Source organism: Pinus tabuliformis, chromosome 5_1 (genome assembly GCF_031772625.1).
Source record: "Pinus tabuliformis cultivar Carrire ecotype Pingquan chromosome 5_1, CPIR1, whole genome shotgun sequence".
Lineage (NCBI taxonomy): Eukaryota > Viridiplantae > Streptophyta > Pinopsida > Pinales > Pinaceae > Pinus > Pinus tabuliformis.
This window is the reverse complement of record NC_142305.1, coordinates 901,634,255-901,654,409: the sequence shown is the minus strand read 5'-3', so window position 1 is coordinate 901,654,409 and position 20,155 is coordinate 901,634,255. Positions and strand designations below refer to the sequence as shown.

The window sequence follows — 20,155 nt, the reverse complement described above, 5'->3', positions numbered from 1 at the left end:
CCCAGATGATATATGCCATAAGCTTATTCTTGGTTTTTGGACTTCTTTCCCAGGCCCCACGCATATTTGCCGACAATTATTCCTTCGAGATTAGAGAGAATCCATCTCCCTCCTACCACCCCTCAATAATCTAGGTTTGTTATGAATGTAATCAATGGTCATTTTCATTTCCCTTACCATGGGTAGGGTTAGGAAGAATCTTCTTTCCTTTAGGGAAGAAGGAAAAAATTGTGGAGGTATCACTTGATCTTGTTATCCATCAACCTATGAAGCAAGCCATAGTATGTCTATCGAGGGGAAGTGAGAGCGATGATTATGAATGTTTTTTAATTCATTTACATGTCATAGGATCAAGATCAACACACAACACTGAGAAAACCATTTCATGACATCTCTTCACTCCAAGAGAAAAAGAAGGGAATTCAATTTCCATAGAGGTTGAAGTAAAGACTTTAATTTTTTTATTAGAAGTTATCTATGTTTTTTTCGCTTTTGTATTTGAGAAAATGAAGATGTAATTTGAATCATTTAACTTTATTCACATCCATCATAATTTCAAAATATTTTGAAATTTACAATCAAGCTATAAATTATACTCATGCCACCAAATTCCTGTTTTAGTATATATTTGATCTTACCATCAACATAAATACATATTTGAAAGATTGAAAGATTCATATATCTGAAAGATTGAAAAGATTCATAAATCGTTTCAAGAACGAAATTGCCAGGAAAAGTAAATACCCATTCATAGATATTTCGATTTCTTTTATGGAATGGATGACTCTTGTCTTTACCTAATCTCTCGAGTGCACATATACCTATTTGTTCTCACTTTGTTTTATTATTAGTCCCTGCCATCTGGCAATGGCCAGGGACTATAGTAATCAGAAACAAATATGTTAACATTAATTGACCTGTTTGTGACCGGCTTCTTAGCGCTGGTTGAGGAGTATACTGAAAGTTTTTTGGTACATAATAATTTACTGTGTTATTTGGCCTCTTCTCGAGGCCGGAGGCAAAAACATAGGTTATATATTACATAGGTTATATACAATTATTTTTTTCCAAACAATGTTAAAGCAGTGCAAAACATCCCTTTAATGCTAGCATTAATCCTAGGCGTTTAATGCTTGGGATAATGCTTGGCACATTGTACTTTCAAACCTACATGTTGCTGCATGAAGATGGGAAGACATGTGCATGTTGCAATGTGTTTGCAGTGTCTACTCTGCATATTGCTCTGGCACAAGTCCACCTAGTCATTCAGGCTCAAGTTGTCAAGTTGTCATTCAAGCCTATGTTTCACGCAGGCCTAATACAGAACCAGAAGAAGCTAAGCTAACGAACATTGGTAAAATCGATACATACCTGACCAGAGCCATCCCTTCGCAGAGCCTGCTTTTCTATTTCTCTGTGTTTGGGGGAAATCATTCTGTAATGCTGCAATTCTCTAAATCAGGAAGTGTGACTGCAATAATCATGGATCCCATCTCTGCGTTTCTTACAAGGGAGTCTTGGGGGCTTACAGCGAGGCAACTGCCATGAAATCTAACCCTTCCTGTGAGCCCATACCCTGTGACCAGTTAAGGTGGCATTCGTTCCTGCCATGGTCTTGGAAGGCCACAATGTTGGTAAACTCAGCCGAAAGCAGAGTGTATTATATATGTAATTAAGCCATCTCGCTAAGGTGCACATTTGGTTCCTATCTCTATTTTATGAAGGTGTGAAGCCACCAAAGAAGAAAAAGTGGGGGCAAGGGCTTTTCACCGAGCTATTAATTAGTCAAGAATTAGTCAGAGCCAGGATTTATTCTTGCCGCAGGGAGTTTGTTGCTTGAATTTCCTTGCGTGAAAGTGCTTCACCTGTGGAGGGGTTGAATTCGAATCGCAGGCCGAGAGTGTTCGCCAATCGTTCGAGTCGTCGCTCGGTCTTGTGCAGCGCTTCAGCGTCAGCTCTGGCACCGGTGAGCCGAATGTGACTCGGTGGCTCGAGCATTTCCTGGTTTGTCATCAGATGTGCAAAGAAGCAGATGAAGGGAATCACCTAGTTCAAACAAAGATACGCCGACTGGAGCTCCTGTCAAGGGCGCCTCTTGTCTTTCTATTGACTGCGGCCAGGTAAAAAGTGCTTCTTTTCCTCATTTTTCCGGAATCTCATAACTCTTTCCTTCCAAATGAAAATGCAGCTCAAAAAACACCCAACTGTGCTTGAAGGACACACAAATTTGATCTGTTGATTTCTTTTTGCGTAATAGGAAACTTAGAAAGGCTCTTACCTCTGAAAGTTTTTTAAGCAGGGTTCAAAACTAGCTGTTGTTTCTGTGAAACATTTCTCAACCCGTACCCCCGTCACTGTCAAGACCTAACATCGCGAGCTCTAAGCGAAGAAAGCAACCATGATAACTCTGTACCTTAACAAGCAAGCGAGCTAATATGCCTTAGCTTTAATCATTAATCTGCTGTGCTCTTTGTGTGTCTTGGATGGTGTAAGACCCAGACCCTTAACGAAATCGATCTTTAGATGGGTGCAGCAGAAATCAGGTTTTCCCTTGATCCCTTGGGCCTGCGAGTCATGTGGACCTTGCAATCTCCACTTTCCAGGGCTCGAAGTTATTGTTGACAAACTGTACCGAGGAAGGCTAAGGCTGTTTACGCGATTAGTCAAGGATTTTGTGACATATGAATTCATATTCATTGAATGTTCGTGCTAAGGAACTAAGTAAATGAATAATCTAATAATTTAGGTTTCAATCTTCCTGCTCAGGTTTCAATCTGCCTACTCACAGATGTTAGCCTGATGCAACCTTAGGTGGCATGCTTTAGAGCTTGCATGCTATTTTAAGGAGACAAAGGTGTAAGCTTGCATGTTATGCTATGGAGAGAGAGGTGTTAGGAACATGGCCCTCATGTAGGGCCCATAAGGTGGATAAATGTTACGATTTTCATTTTTATTCTTATTGAAATCGATTGATTTTTTATCTTTATTTTAAATTTGAAATTTCAGGGTGCACTGTCCTTTCTCAGTTTATCGAGTTTAAAAGCTGCGATGGATTTCATCATATGCCATAGTTTCCTCTCTGGTGTGTCTTGCATCTATTCAGGTATTTTTACCAAACTAATCAATTTGCGTTTGCCCGTTCCATTGAATTTTAGCCAATTTTCATGAAATTTCATCTCATTTCTCCACTCGTGAGTATTAGTTTTATGTCAATTAAAGCATTCTGTAGTGAATTTGAAAGAACCCAATTCATAGTTTTGAATATAGTGGGTTGAATCTCTGAAGGAATTTGTTGGAATATGATGCAATTTCAGAAAAATGATTACTGCTCACAATCTTATACAGTACAAATTAGACAAGTATTTTCCTTGTTTCTTACTTTTTATCTCTGGCTAGCAAGATTGGTTTATGTATCATCTTTTAACGGCAAGATTGCCAGGGAATCTAAAAAGCTGTTAAAATGACGCATGATTGTTGTACATGTCTGCATTGCAGTGGACGCCCCATGATTCACTGTCTGCATCAATTTCAAATGCAACATACTCATGTGATGGCCTTCTAATCTATGTTAGCTTCATCGATGGTGTTGTTGGAGTATTTGATTAAGAAAGCTTGAGGCCACATTACCGTATTGCACCTTCCATATATATACAGCCGGGCTTGAGCAGGTTAGCAGCTTTAGCTATCTCATAGCACAATCGAAAACTTCAAAAGTTCAATGGCATTTCCATTTTAGAGCAAAATTATACCATGGATTTGTGTTGATTTATATGTGCAGTGGCAATGTCTATCTACTTGTGATTGCTGCACATCCATCAGAACCTAATCAATTTGGCGTTGGGTTGACTCGGCGTTGTCTCAACACCAGCTTGTAGAAGTTCTTCCATTTTCACATTGTCAACATTGTTATGCCATCCATGTTTGAATAAAAAATCACCTGATTCAGATGTAATTGTTAATTATGATTTAGTTGTAACTTGTTTCTTAATGCTAGATTCCCAGCTTGAAACTTAACATATGCTTTGTTGAACATAATGCTCACTGCTTTCTCGAACTTGGGCCAAATCCAACACATCATCATATCCAAAGATTGGGCTGATTCTAGAGAGAGCACAGAGTCATCTACAAAGTGGATTTTAAAACATCTTGTGGGCACCTGATAAAGATCATTCCTTCGATTTGCACTTGACTCTAGCTAACCTAGAGCATTAGCTATGATGAAATGTTTTATTGGACAAAGAAAACCCTTCCTGATGGACCATTGCAAGATAACTTGATTGATTATGTTCTCAATGTTGTACCTCATTAATTTTTTGACCTTAGGATACCAATCCATGTCATCATATTTGAAGTAATATACCATTCTAATCTGTGTAGGACTTTATCAAAATCAATCTTGAGGAGCAGATCTTCTTGATGAATTTCTCCAACCCACTAGATGGTTTTCAAGCTTAATTTTTTGTGGTTAGTACTTCTGCAGGAGTCTTGTAAGCCACGTAAAGTAGAATGATTAGCCTGGGATCATTAATTGAGTTCCTATTGGCTGAGTTGTGGTTTATGTTGATGATGCCTGCATTAGTTTGCTCTGCAAGTGGTTCTAGATGAAGAGCTTCCAAGCGCACATTTAAAAGGTTTCCCAATGGTGTCTCAGAAACCCTTATAGAATTTTACAGGGAGCCCATCATTCCTTGGATATTATCATGTTTCAAGGAGGGATAAATCTAGGGTTAAGGCCATGATAAGGAATGGTCTATGTCTCAGCCTTAAACTTGGTTAGTAGGATGCTATGCACATTCCCACCACAAATTCCACTCAACACAGCCAATAGAATAGGGAAGTAAGTTACACATTTGCTAAGTAATTTTCCTGCACTCCAATGGCTTGAGGTGGGAAACAGTAAGCTTAACAATGAATGTGTTTCACTGAGTAAAATCAATTGGGAATGAAAAGGCCATTTTGTTTTACTTGTTGGACTGTCTCAGAAACCCTTGTAGAATTTTACAGGGAGATCATCATTCCTTGGATATTATCATGTTTCAAGGAGGGATAGATCTGGGGTTAAGGCCAAGACAAGGAATGGTCTGTGTCTCGGCCTTAAACTTTGTTTTACTTGTTGGACCAAGTGTAGTGCTTGGCATGGATCGTGTGCTTTTGCTTCCACTTTATGTCTACAATATGAAGAGATTAGCAAAGGGCATTCGAGGAATTTTTTGCCTGCCATCAATGAGAGGAAAGAACCTCATATTTAACAGCTTCCCAGTTGATTATATTCAAACCAGATCCTAAAAGCCAACTAATAGCAGGTGGGGAGTTATCAGCTATCCATAACCACAAATGGCTCCTTTCAGGCTGTGTTAGGAGAATATCAATGGAGCCGAAATCCAAAACACTAGCTGAAATAGTAGTAATTATGTAAGCATACCTGTTTTCTGGATCACAAATAGGTCTCTTTCGTGGTCTCTGCAAGGAGAGCATAAATGGAGCAGAAACCAAAAATACTATTTGAAAGAGAAATAGTAATGTAAACACGCATGTTTTCTGGCTTATATTTATTTAGAATGTGGAGTGGGCCATAGGTAAACACCACAAAGTGTCAGCCTTTACCAGATGGATGTTCCTTATATACACATATCATCCCAGATACAGTTGGCGAACCAAAATTACTGGCATTTATCTCCTGAAAAAGAACTTCTGGTTTCTGGATTCGAATCTCAAACCATTCTAGCAATGTTTGTTATCTCTGTATATATGCTTTGTAAATGTTGTTTGAACCATAAAACGTCAAGCTATCATGGTTTATTCTCAGAAAGTTGTGAGGATGTTGAGAAACAGTTTTATTTTAAATTGTCGTCATTCTAAGATCTGCTGTGTAAATCAATGTTGGTAAATTATCCTCATCTAAATAGCAGGGATCCCAACTGGTCCTATTGTTTATTTTATATTGTTGTTGAGAAATTCAATGTGTTTTATAATTCTGTTTGTGAGTCCTGCTTAGCTTTTGGTTTGGTAGCTGTTTTATTTTTTCATGTTTGTGGAATTTGTCTCAAGACACAATTGGATGTGAATAATATACATATTTTTTAAAACTAGTTTAAAAGTCTACCAATCATATATGATATTCAAAAACTTGATTACTAAATTTCCTTGTCTTTATTTTTTGGTAGTTGAACGTGTCTTTGGACGCTGACAAGGGAATCCAGGACTCCAAAAGAAGTATGATTATTAAATATCTTACATCATTCTTGTCTCCAATTCAGAATAGATTGCTCCAGTTTGAAGCAGAGCTGAAAGAAAGATGAATTTATGGTTCGGTTTAGAGTTGTTCAAGTTATTGGCGCTAGGCTAACCCTGCTGTGGTTTTGTAACGTTGCCTCTATCCTTATCAGTTACATTCTCCACATGCTAGTGGCCTGGCAATGGCCAACATTCTAGGAGCATCTTCAGGGATACAGCCAATGTCAACTGGACTTACTCTGTTGCAGGGGACGAACAGTGTGCAATTGGGCTCTAGTTTGGTAGCTTCATTGGTAGCTCTGAACATTGGAGCCACTGGAAGGTAATGTATCATTATGTGCCTAATATGGCTAGATTTAATTACTTTCATACATTCTGGATGCACACTTATTTTTGCTTTGTTTTGTGGCAGGGATGTGCAAAGATTTTCTTCAGGAAGGTCCCTCTCTGTCTCCATTGATGAGCAACAACAACGGTTGCAGCATTATAATCGACTGGTGGCAGGAAGAAGCCTACAAGCATCTGCTGTCACTGTTTCTGCTGGTTTTCCAATTATTGGCTTACCTAATTCAAATGATTGTGCAGTGCCAACTGCAGGAAATGGCACTGGAATGATGTGTGGACTTGGCAGAGGAATGGCATTGCCAAGGCCAGGATTTCCAGGATTAGGATCAGCAGGAATTCCTGGGATGGTTTCTTCAGGAATTAGTAACATGCTTTCTTCTAATGGTCTTGGGTTGCCTATCAGTGGTCCAGCTCCTTCTGGAACCATGCATGTTCCAGGAAGTATGATTCGGAGGTCAAGAGATGTGCAGATGTTGCAGGTAACCTCCTATATTTCACCAGTCTTTCCTTGACAAAACTCCACAGTTAAGCGCGCTTGAGCCAGAGGAGTTCTGGGATGGGTGACCTCCTGGGAAGTCCTGGTTACCAGGTGCAAGCCCCGGAAGTGATGATTGATGCTATGTGATTCGTTCTCCACGTTTCACTAGTTTCAATCCCACTTCTTCACCCCTGTGAGCATCACCCGATGCAATGAGTGCTAAGTGAACTATTCAAAAATCATGAGAAATTAGTCAGTTACGACTACCTCTCATGGAAATGGTCATACGTTTGAATGACTTACTTAACGCAGTTGAATCCCAAAAATGATATCTAATATAATGCACTGCATAAATCCCCCATACTTAAATTCAAAAAGAGTCAAGGGATCTCTACTTGAATGGTTCATGAGGCACAATACTTGCTAAGGTTTTGCAAATGGGGTAGCAAGCTAAGTGGGCTTGATTGTGGGGAAAAACTCCACAGTTAAGCATGCTTGAGCCAGAGGAGTTCTGGGATGGGTGACCTCCTGGGAAGTCCTGGTTACCGGGTGCAAGCCCCGGAAGTGATGATTGATGCTATGTGATTCGTTCTCCACGTTTCACTAGTTTCAATCCCACTTCTTCACCCCTGTGAGCATCACCCGATGCAATGAGTGCTAAGTGAACTATTCAAAAATCATGAGAAATTAGTCAGTTACGACTACCTCTCATGGAAATGGTCATACGTTTGAATGACTTACTTAACGCAGTTGAATCCCAAAAATGATATCTAATATAATGCACTGCGTAAATCCCCCATACTTAAATTCAAAAAGAGTCAAGGGATCTCTACTTGAATGGTTCATGAGGCACAATACTTGCTAAGGTTTTGCAAATGGGGTAGCAAGCTAGCAAGCTAAGTGGGCTTGATTGTGGGGAAAAACTCCACAGTTAAGCGCGCTTGAGCCAGAGGAGTTCTGGGATGGGTGACCTCCTGGGAAGTCCTGGTTACCGGGTGCAAGCCCCGGAAGTGATGATTGATGCTATGTGATTCGTTCTCCATGTTTCACTAGTTTCAATCCCACTTCTTCACCCCTGTGAGCATCACCCGATGCAATGAGTGCTAAGTGAACTATTCAAAAATCATGAGAAATTAGTCAGTTACGACTACCTCTCATGGAAATGGTCATACGTTTGAATGACTTACTTAACGCAGTTGAATCCCAAAAATGATATCTAAAAAAATCTTTATAATGTTTTCTCAGCCCTGTAACGTATTGTCTACCATCATGAGCATGCTGGAGGATAATGCTACTGTAATTTTAATGGAGAATGGGTACTTGAGTTCCTTGCTCAGCTGTTATGTGGTAATCTTTCTGTATTGCCCAGAAGAAACAAAATAATGATTATTGCAGTTCTGAACTTGAAGCCATGGAAAGATAAATAGAGAGGAAATTTAGACAAATGTAAGTTGAGACACTAGGAAGGAATTCCGTTTGAAACTTTGATGTTATAAAGGGTTAGAAACTTTTCTGTAGGCTTCCTTTATATTCTGTGATGTCTGACACGTATTGCTGCTTCCTGATGAAAAATCTGAGTAATGTACAATAAAAAGAGTGATGATATTTTCTTGGATAGTCATGGTAATCAACAGTTTGCAGGGATTTTTTTTGCCTAGGAATGAAAGCATTCCATCTATGATGCTTTATCCTTTTGCTTAGTGTTCCTTAAATCAGTTCCCACTACATAACTACAATTTCTGATGGGCACAATGTTGTTACCATTTAGCTGTAACTTAAGCAGATAATACCTTTAAAGTTAAAGTGGAATCTGTAAGTGCTGCTCTCTTTGATATCTCTAGAACTTGCCTTCCATTTCTGTAGGTTGAAGTTTAATATTGTAGGTAGACTTGTGATAATTCACAATTGTTTTTGTGTATGCTTGGGTTTACAGACTAGTCAAGAGCGTAGCAGATGCTTATGCAAGAGCTTCCACTTCAGGCCAGCCAGAATAATGGTCAGACAACCTCTTCAATCAATGGCGTGAACACTGCCTACTTTAATTAGATGGTTTCTTCAACAAATCAGAGTTTTTCTAGTCAACATCATCTTCAAAAGCCTCAGTAGTAGCAAGGGCATAGTAACCAGCAATATCCTCAACCTCAAAGTCAAAACCGTAATCAAGCCTATGTGTATGTAGTTCGCCAACTGCATTTAACAACAAGCACTATGAACTTGAGACGCTTTGTAAATTTTCTAACAAAATCCCCAAGGCAAGGACTAGCTGCCATGTAGCCTTCCTTGTTTCTATAAGTTCCTCATCTCTCAAATGAGCACAAACCTTTTTATTCCCACTTTGTTTTGTTATGAGTAGCCATTGGGTGTGTGAGGCACTGAATCAATGGAAAATAGAAGATCAACTTCTAGATTTATTAATGTCAGGATTTATTATTTAACATTTGAGATAAAAGAGTGTCAATGTAAGTGATATTATTAAAACAATTCCCTATCACCGTAATAATAAGAATAATATTGAAGTGAAATGAAATAACATGCTAGCTATAAGCCTTCTCGAGGGAGAAATAAAACATTTTTTATTTTTCAAAAAAAAAACCAACAATCAATCATTGGCAGTAAAATTATTATATATATATATATATATTAATTTATAGAAAACTGTTATTTAGATTTTTATGTATTGAATATAAAAAATAAAGCAAAACGGTCCTGATACATTATTGTTCTAATTCTTACCTTTTTATAAATCCAAATAAAATATTTTCTATTTTTTCAATAAAAATTATCAATAATCTATTATTTACAATAATGATAAAATAAACTAGAATTAGCACAATTATATTAATAAAGTGAAAATATATAGATAGACCTTATTTTCCATCTTTTAATGTTATTTATAAAAGTATGGAAGGTAGAAATGAAGTGTGTATTTCAACCAATTTATTAATGTGGTTATGCTATGGGGAGGATTAGTAGGCCATGGTTGGCTATGGTTAAATATGTTCAAGTTATGGTTGAGGATGGTTTAGTATGTCAACATATAGTTGACTGTGGATGACCATAGTTGTCCACATATAACTATAGTTGATTACGATAGATTATGATTGACTATATTTCATCATGCTTGTTTATGTTTGATCATGGTTGATAGCAGTCAACCATGGCAACCATAGTTCACCATAGTTAACCATAATTGAATATGGTTTACTAGTTGACAATTGTGGACCATTGTTGACATTATGGTTGACCTAGTAAATCTAGTAAACATAGATCAACCTAGTAAACACATATTTACATTTATAGGTTATTGATTGAAATATTACCACTACAACAAAATAGGGAAATAGTGCCTAAAATTTCTCTAGAATTTAGTGTTTTTTAGTTCATGAATTGGGCACTTTTCCCGACGTAAAAATGGGCATGACCATGTATGTTTATATTAGCACCATATTTTGCGTCATAAATTTCTCCAAAAACAACAGCAGAAATAGCACTGGAAAAATAACGTCATAAATAATGCCCGAAATAGCGCCTGAAATAATGCCCCACAATTTTCCAGGAGTTGCACTAGAATTTGTGCTAGAAATAATGTCGAAAGTATTACTAGGAATAACACTATAAATAACACCTAGAATAGCACCATTTTAGTGTCAGAAATAGTACGAGGACTTGCCTCCAATTTATCTCCCAGTTTGGCCTCTAGTTTAACGTCCAATTTTGCTTCACGTTTTGCTTCCATTTTTGCTTCTAGTGTGGCTTCCAATTTTGCTTCCCATTTTTACTTCTAATGTCTCTTCCAATTTTGCTTCTGGGTTTTATTCTAGTCTGGCTTCCAATTTTTCTTCCAGTTTTGCTTCCAGTGTGGCTTCCAATTTTTCTTCAAGTGTGGCTTCCAATTTTTCTTCCATTTTTGCTTCTAGCATGGCTTCCAATTTTACGTCCAGTTTTTCTTCTAGTGCGGCTTCCAATTTTTCTTCCAATTTTACTTCCAATTTTGCTTCTAGTGTGGCTTCTAGTTTTGCTTCCAGTGTGGCTTCTAATTTTGCATCAAGTTTTGCTTCTAGTGTGGCTTTCATTTTGGTTTCCATTGTTTCTTTTTTTTTTCTTCCAATTGTAAGAAATAGTGCCAAGTTTAGCGACAGATTAAACATCAAGTTTATCAACAGGTGTAGTGCTAGGTTTAGCGCCAAGATATGCATCCAGTTTGGTTTATGATTTGGCTTCCATTTTTTCTTCTAGTGTGACTTCCAATTTTTCTTCCAATTTGGCTTCCATTGTTGCTTCTTTATTTTCTTCCAAAAAATTATTATTGTTTTGCATACAGTTAAATTAGTGTCTTATTTCAATTTAATTAGTTAAATATTTCATGTCTCTTAAATAAGTTATATGCTTATACATCAAATGAATGCATTTGAAATATTTTATAGGATAAAATTTATAAAGAATTGTTAGGGAAATAGACATCCATACAAATTAACATCATTAATATTATTAAATGTCTATCAAAATAGAATCTACAACATCCAGTATATATAAAATAACATGATAATTATTGTAACATGATCATCATCTATAATTAAAACAAGTGAATCAAATATATATAAGTTAAATGAAGTTGACAACATCCATCATGAGCATTAAATTAAAACCATCATACGTAGTAAATATGCATCCAAATCATCAACCACTTTCAACATATAAAAATTGACGAGTCAATACTGACAAGATCATCATCATATATGTCTTTGGAGACTCTCTCATTACAATTCAAAAATGTATCAAATTGAATCATTGCAAGGACCCAAATACAAGACCAACTCTACAAAGAATCCAGTTAATCAAGGATATATTTGAAATTTTTGAGTTCTATCATATCAAGAGAGAGAACAACACTTTGGCAGATGTTCAAGCCAACAAAGGTGTCAATTTGGTTCAAGGCGAGTTGAGGGAGGAAGGCAACATAACAACTATATGTTACATACCATGATTTCTCATAACTCGAGGATATCGAGATGCTTAAGGGTAATTAAGGAGGATAATCTGACTGACTAAGGTTGCATAAATTTGGTAGTCATTTCATGGTACAAAATCTCATCGGTGATCACTCCAATAGAATGATGGATCATTCATCCAACAAATGATTAAATGCAAGGATTAATGCTAAGAATGTGGCTAGGTGGGATGTCTTCGACAAAGGATTTGATATTTTTGTAGTTGAGAAAGAACGTCTCAATTCCACTGTGTGTGTTTATGGTCTAAACCAAGAAGCAATGAATTCACACCTATTAATGCAAACAACAATAAACTCAAAGGGACTCCCCCCACCATCATTTTGGAGTTCAAGTCTGGCTATAAGAGGATGGTTATGAAAAAATCATGCAGAATGGCTCTCCATACATTCCTTTCGAGTGGAAGAGATCATGACCTGCTCATTAGGCAATGGCGTTGGTGGCTCCCCAGATGAGATTGACTGGGTGTTCAAGCGAGAAATCAAGGAAATGATCTCCAGAACAGGTGGGCAAATAATTTCTGAGGGTCACTCTCATTCACCCTAGTAATGGTTCAGTTGGAAGGTCTGAAAAAGGATGTTGAAATTGTGCAAGCGACGGTGGAGGTAATTATATCCAAGATAGAAAATCTTGATTACAAGGTGGAGAAATCTGAGGTCAATGTGGAGAATGCAGTTGTTTTAGTGTTAAAATAAATATTTGACCTCGATGACAATGATGAACAATATATGGTGATTGGTGAGGCGGTGACTGTCCCTCCAGTGTTTCCTGATCAACAAGAGTTTGAGTAGGAGCAGGGGAAGCAAGGAGCAGTGGAACCATTCCAGCAGGAGGAAGCAGACAAGGTTTCTATAGAGGAACTTAGCCAAAACAATGTGGAGGGAACTAGATAGTATAGTAATAACTAGGTAGATTATGTTATGTATGTATGTAAGTATTCATGGGGTATTTTGGAGAAATTACAAGAAGAATGATGTAGTAAATCTGGAAATAAACATCACTGCATACCCAAATATATTGGCCAGAGAAATTTTGGAGGACTCTGGAAATTGTGATGCTTTTGAATGTAATGGCATTGACCAAATTCCAGTTTGATTGATAGAAATATAAAGGTTCTTTTAAAAAAGAAACATGTGAAAATGATGCATGTCTAATAGTCCACATAAGTCAAATGATACATCATGTACAAATGATATAAATAAAAATGATGAATTATGTAAGACAAAATGACACAAGTCAATATGATACGTCATGGCCAAATGATATAAGTCACACTAATACATGTAAAAAAGATACAACTCAATAATATGGTACAAGAGGCCATGAAAATGATACATATGATAGTAACCATGCAAATCGACATCATAAAAACATATCAGAAATGATCCATGATGTAGTCTATATGATCATGAATGTCACTATATGCTACCAACAACTACCTCATGATTATGATCACCATTGTGATCATAATATTAATTATCATCATCTTTTATATCGACATTGGCCTGATTTTCATATGTATCTATGTCATCATGAGCATCATCTGCCATCTCAACAACAGAGCCAACATGATCTGGATCTATGTGATGAAGATTATTCAAATCTTTTGGAAGATCCGTGTTCTGCTAAAAAGAAAAAAATTACAATGAAAAGTTATTATTTATTTCATGCAATATTTAATTTCTCTATTATATATCTAATACTACAACATATGAAATGAAACAAGACCCATATTACATCATATCAAAGTGCACATACGATAATAAAATTTCACATAAGTTACAACCAAGATGTTGTAACAACTGATATTGCAATAATAATGTTGTAATAGAAAGCCATTTCATCTTGCTTCTTAGAGATTGAAAGTGGGCAGCCAAAGAGGTATTTCTACCAACAAACACTACACCAACACTTGAGGGATCAAGAAAACAAATTGAGAAGCACAAGCATAGGTAATAGTGGATTTAGAAGAAGATGTTGTAACAGTGGATGTTGTAATAGTAGATGTTGTAACAACATATGACATAACAACATGTCAATGTTAAATCTACTGAAAAACTTGTAAAAATGTTGAAACTGCAGTAAAATCTAATGTTATAACAATTGCTACTATTGAAACTGCTGAAATAGTGACCATTAGAGCGAATGTTGTAACAATGGATGTAACAACATATGTTGTAACAATTGAGGGGATATAAATCCATTTTATATTTCTTGTCAAAGCTTGAAATTGGGTAGCCAAAGAGGTGTTTCTACCACCCAACACCACACTAGTACTTAGGGGATCAAGAACACAAATTAAGAAGCACAAATATAGGGAACAACAGATTGAGAAGCAGATGTTGTAAAAATGGATGTTGTAACAACATATGCCATAACAGATGCTATAACAATAGATGTTGTGATAATAAGTCATTTAATCATGATTTTCAAAGCTTAAAAGTGGTAGCCAAAGAGGTGTTTCTGCCACCCAACACTACACCAACACTTGGGGAATGAAGAAAGCATATTGAGAAGCACAAACATAAGTAACAATGGATTGAGAAGCACAAACATAGGTAACAACAAATTGAGAAGCAGATGTTGTAACAAAAAATGTTGTAAGAACAAATATCATAACAACATGTCAATATTAAATATGTTGAAAATGTTGTAGTTGTTGATACTATAACACCCATTATTATTGAAAATTTTGAAACTACTGTCAAATGTGATGCTATAACAACTTCTAATTTTGAAACCAGTGAAACAACAACCATTACAAAGGATGGTGTAACAATGGATGTTGTAACAATAGACACTGTAACAATTGAAGGGGTAGAAAGCCATTTAGTTTTGCTTTTCAAAGATTGAAAGTGTGTATCCAAAGAGAAGTTTCTCCCACCCAACACAACACCACCACTTGGTGGATCAAGAAAAACAATTGAGAAGCACAAACATAGGTAACCGTGGATTGAGACGAAAATGTTGTAATAGTGGATGTGTAACATCACCCAACCCATCATATTGTTAGAGGAATGGGGTAAAACATATTTATTTATTTATTTCCTCCGAACTCTACTTGACTCCCCAACTCGTCATAAGGGCCTCACAACTAGAGATATTACTTTACCTTCTATATATATATATATATATATATATATATATATATATATATATATATATATATATATATATATATATATATATATATATATATATATCGGGCCCCTTCGAATGCAATGAATTCCACTCACCACATCATCCTTGATCTGAAATGAAGCAGATTAGTAATGTTGTGCTAATTTCCCATTTAGAATAAAACCCAAGATTATTATCATTTGCTTATCAAGTGCTTAAGGATTCACCATTTTTCTTAATTAACTAATTCCCATGAGAGTTTCTTATGTAAATGTTATAAACAATTTAACATAAAACATATGCTGAACAACAACAAAATAACAACAAATAACATCAAACTACAACACACAACATAGAGATTTGACGAGGAGTTCACCCCTACTAGGCTACATCTCCTTGGTCCAGCTTCCAATGCTTGGGACTCTCTATTATGCTCAGAATTACAACAAAATTGTGTTTACAATGCTCAAATTCCTTTGAAACCTGTCTCCATGAGCTCATGATAGGAAAAACTACTATAATTGACTCTTTTTTCCCCTAATTTGGACAAGAACAGAAGAAGTTATGACCTCTCCCAGTTCTCCCACAATTTTCTCAAAAAATTCCCCTTTCCGACCACTAACCATCAAATTCGACCTAAAATTTGCTAAATTTTCCACATTTTAGCCACCGTATCCATACTTCCCAGCAGGTTAAGAAATCACAATCAGCAAGGACCAAAACCCATATACTGTAGCATCGACGGACCCGATGGGGATATAAATTGCAACATATAAAAATATTGCGTCCAGGAAGTCTATCGAAAATCACAATTGGTGATTACTGCGAGAACTGTATCGCAAACACTAACCATTTTCTACAATTGCGATATGCGATAAATTGCATCGCAACCTGTCTTCGTCAGGGCTGATTCTATAATACTTGTCCACCTCTTATTTGTGATATGTGATATCGCAATCGCAAATCGATGCTACTGGGGGCTGATCCTTAACTTGCATCCTCCTTTTTTCCTTGATATGTGATATGTGGGACCCAGTGGCAACCTGCCACTTGGTGCTTCCGCATTCGCTGGGAATTTTTCCATGTCATCCAATCCTGCCACATGTCTAAGTCAAACCTGAACTTTGACTTGCTCTAAATTCTGCATATGAGCTTGGATTTGAGTGCCATTTGCACTGTTGGAATAAGAATGACAATCTCTTCAATCTGAAGATGAGTTTAATAATAATCTAACACTTTGATTTTTTGAGCATAATTTTGAGCATCTGATCACTCCTCCCCACTAGAAGCCTTTTGGACCCAAAAAGATTATATTCAGTTATTTAACATATGAGGGTATTGTTCCCTCACCTTCCCCTCTTCAATCCATTTGGCCTTTGATGGATTTGTACCTTTGAGACCCACTCGAAGATAATCAACATTTCCCCTCTTTGATGACCTTGTTCTTCTATTAAGTATGGTGTCTTGTTGAAGCTCATCAAGAAATTATGGAGAAAAATATCCAATTGATGGAATTTGTACACTTTCTCCTTGATCTTCAGTCAATGGAGACTCATACAATCTCAAATTTCAATGTTAACAACATAATAAATCTGCATATCTGAAGGAAAATCAAGCTTGAAAGAATTATTACCAATCTTTTCTAGAATTTTAAATGGGCCATAACGGATTAGTTTCAGCATTTTACCTTCACCTTGAAGCATTTACTTGCTAATGTAAATCCAAACTTCATTACCTACTTGAAACTGATGATCCACACGATGCTTGTCATGCCTTGCCTTATACTTGCCTTGACTCTTTCTAGACGTTCTTGAACTATTTGGTGAATCAACTGAATTTTCTCAATGAATTTCTTTACTCTGTCTATGTCGCTATGTCCATCTACAACTACATTTTTCTCAAAGATGAAATCCAAAGGAGATTTAGGAAAATAACTAAGACATGCCTCAAAAGGTGAAGTTAGACTATAAGAGTGTTTTTCTCGGTTGTAATCATGCTAAATATAATGCAACTATTCATCCCACAACTTAGGATGTTTGCTGCAATAACCTCTTAGAAAATGAATAACTTCCCTGTTGACCACTTCAACTTGACCACCTATTTGCAGATGGAAGGTTGTACTTTTCTTCAACTTGGTGTCCATCAAGTTCCATAAATTTGACCAAAAATTCCCAACAAATCGGGAATCACGATCACTTACAATAGAAGTAGGTAATCCAAAATGAACCCATACATTTTGAAAGAAAAGTTGAGCTGTCTGTTTAGCTGTAATTTGTTTTTTTACAAGGCATTAATATGCACATCTTTCTGAACCTATCCAAAACTACATACAAATAATCATGAACTTTTCTCGATAAAGGAAGACCTCCTACAAAATCCATAGAAACACTCTCCCATGGACATGAAGGCACTCGAAGTGGTGTGTACAATCCTAATTTCCTATTACTAGGCTTACTGACTGCACACAATGAACAACCTCTGATAAAACATGACACACTTTCAAGCATATAAGGTTAGTAAAAATACCTCTAAATATTTTCCACTATTTTACTTACACCGAAATGTCCAGCAATAAGAGAAGTGTGCGCTTCCCTTGTGACATTTACTCTCTCTCACTATGGAACACAATTTTTTCCCAAATGATACAACAAATTATCATGTATATGGTAGTATAATTCCTCAACTTGGTGGCCTTGACTCAAGTTTGAATATACATCTTGAAATTCAAAATCATGTGCGTATTGTTCAACATAACTTTTAGGAAAAACATAATTATTCTTGAGTAAAATGGATACATTAACAACCGGTCTAGAAAGCCTTTTAGCAACTCTATTATAAATACCTTTCTTATACTTGATTACCAAGTGGAAATGCTATAAGAATCCCATCCAACAAAAGTGCCTTGTTTGCTGCAATTTTGTTTGAGATTGTAGATATTGCAAAGGTTGATGATCAGTGTGAATAATGGTTTCTTTTCCCATTAAGTAATGCTTCCATTTCTTTACACTTTGCACCAATGCGTAAATATATTTATCATATATAGGATAGTTAATAACAACACCATTAAAAATACCAGAATGAAATGAAATGGGCTTACCATGCTGTAAAAGAAGTGCACCCATGGCGTAGTCACTTGCTTCTGTTTGTATTTCAAATGGTTGTTTCAAATCTGACAATGATAAAACTGGGGATGAACTGATCTTTTGTTTTAAAGCACCGAATGCTTTTTTATGTTAGCCTCCCCACTGGAAACAACCTTTACGCTGGTCAAAGCATGTAGTGGAGCTTCTATGGAAGAGAAATTGGCAATGAACTTCCTCCAGTAATGCGCTGATCCCAGAAAACTCCTTACTTCTGTGACTGATTTGGGTATTGGCCAATTCACAACAAATAAAACTTTAGAGGGGTAAATATTTAGCTCACCTCCTCCAACTATGTTTCCCAAATACACTAAGGAAGTTTTCCCAAATTCACATTTAGACATATTCAGAAATAATTGTTCTTTTTTTAAGATATTCAACACTTTCCTCACATGCTTGACATGATCTTCTTGTGATTTGCTAAATATCATAATATCATCTAAATAAGCAATTACAATCTCATCAAGAAAGGATTATAAAACATCATTCATAACTCTCATGAATGTAGCTAGAGCGTTGCAAAGATCGAAAGGCATAACCAACCACTCAAACAATCCCTGTTTGGTTTTAAAAGTAGTCTTCCAAATATCCTCCTCGGCTATTCTAACTTGATGATATCCACTTCTCATGTCTAATTTAGTGAAATATTTTTCATTCTTCATCTGATCTAGCAAATCATCTATTCTGGGTAGTGGGTATCGATTCTTTATGATAATTTTATTCAAAGCTCGATAATACACACACGTGTGCTAGGTTCCATTGTTTATTGGGTACCCAAACAATTAGTGAAACACATGGTGAAGTAGAGGGATCAATTACACCTTTATCTAACAATTTCTGTACTTGTTTCTTAATTTCTAAACTTTCTAAACTTTAGACATATTCAGAAATAATTGTTATTTTTTTAAGGCATTCAACACTTTCCTCACATGCTTGACATGATCTTCTTGTGATTTGCTAAATATCAGAATATCATCTAAATAATAAATTACAATCTCATCAAGAAAGGATCATAAAACATCATTCATAACTCTCATGAATGTAGCTAGAGCGTTGCAAAGATCGAAAGGCATAACCAACCACTCAAACAATCCCTGTTTGGTTTTAAAAGCAGTCTTCCAAATATCCTCCTCGGCTATTCTAACTTGATGATATCCACTTCTCAAGTCTAATTTAGTGAAATATTTTTCATTCTTCATCTGATCTAGCAAATCATCTATTCTGGGTAGTGGGTATCGATTCTTTATGATAATTTTATTCAAAGCTCGATAATACACACACGTGTGCTAGGTTCCATTGTTTATTGGGTACCTAAACAATTAGTGAAACACATGGCGAAGTAGAGGGATCAATTACACCTTTATCTAACAATTTCTGTACTTGTTTCTTAATTTATAAACTTTCGAGAATTGACATTCAATACATACCGATATTTGGGAGTGGACAATCTTGTTGTAGCTGAATTTCGTGCCGAATTCCCCTTTTTCATGGTGATCCCTTTGGTTCTTGAAACACATCTCCATATTGATTGACCACATCAACCAATTCGGCTTTCAGTTTCATGTCACAACCTGCAAAGGATTCACACTCCGTGTCATTCTTCTGCCTAATCATAAGGAGCATGAGATTCTTGCTAGAATTGACCAGTCGCTTCATTTACCCTATGCTGGCTAACGCCAAATTAAGCTTTCTACAATGTGCTCTCACAATATACTCCACTCCATATTTGAAAAAATGATATTTTTTCTCAAGTCTATGGAAAACGACTTTCCGGTCATACAAATACGGGCTTCCCAACACAATTCCAGAAATATCTAGCAAAACTACATCTT

The 20,155-nt window shown here is 36.3% G+C and overlaps 1 protein-coding gene and 1 long non-coding RNA gene across 2 annotated transcripts; both read left to right on the top strand.

Annotated features, from left to right (window-relative positions):
- Window positions 1–3,510: 3,510 nt before the first annotated feature.
- Window positions 3,511–6,538, top strand: LOC149167730 (uncharacterized). The gene is made up of 3 exons (XR_016260576.1): window positions 3,511–3,668; window positions 6,165–6,213; window positions 6,387–6,538. It is a non-coding gene; the product is annotated as an uncharacterized LOC149167730 (long non-coding RNA).
- A 31-nt stretch (window positions 6,539–6,569) lies between these two features.
- Window positions 6,570–9,471, top strand: LOC149167729 (uncharacterized). The gene is made up of 2 exons (XM_089430575.1): window positions 6,570–7,058; window positions 8,991–9,471. The coding sequence occupies exons 1-2, from the start codon at window positions 6,570–6,572 to the stop codon at window positions 9,081–9,083; spliced, it is 582 nt and encodes a 193-aa protein (XP_089286701.1). The 3' UTR covers window positions 9,084–9,471.
- The last annotated feature ends 10,684 nt before the right edge of the window (window positions 9,472–20,155 follow it).

What these genes read in the sequence shown, in the direction of transcription:
- LOC149167729 (XM_089430575.1), top strand. Translation starts at nt 6,570, where the DNA reads ATGTGCCTAATATGGCTAGATTTAATTACTTTCATACATTCTGGATGC. An exon ending in GAGATGTGCAGATGTTGCAG is followed by an intron (nt 7,059 to 8,990) that starts GTAACCTCCTAT and finishes TTGGGTTTACAG; the next exon opens with ACTAGTCAAGAGCGTAGCAG.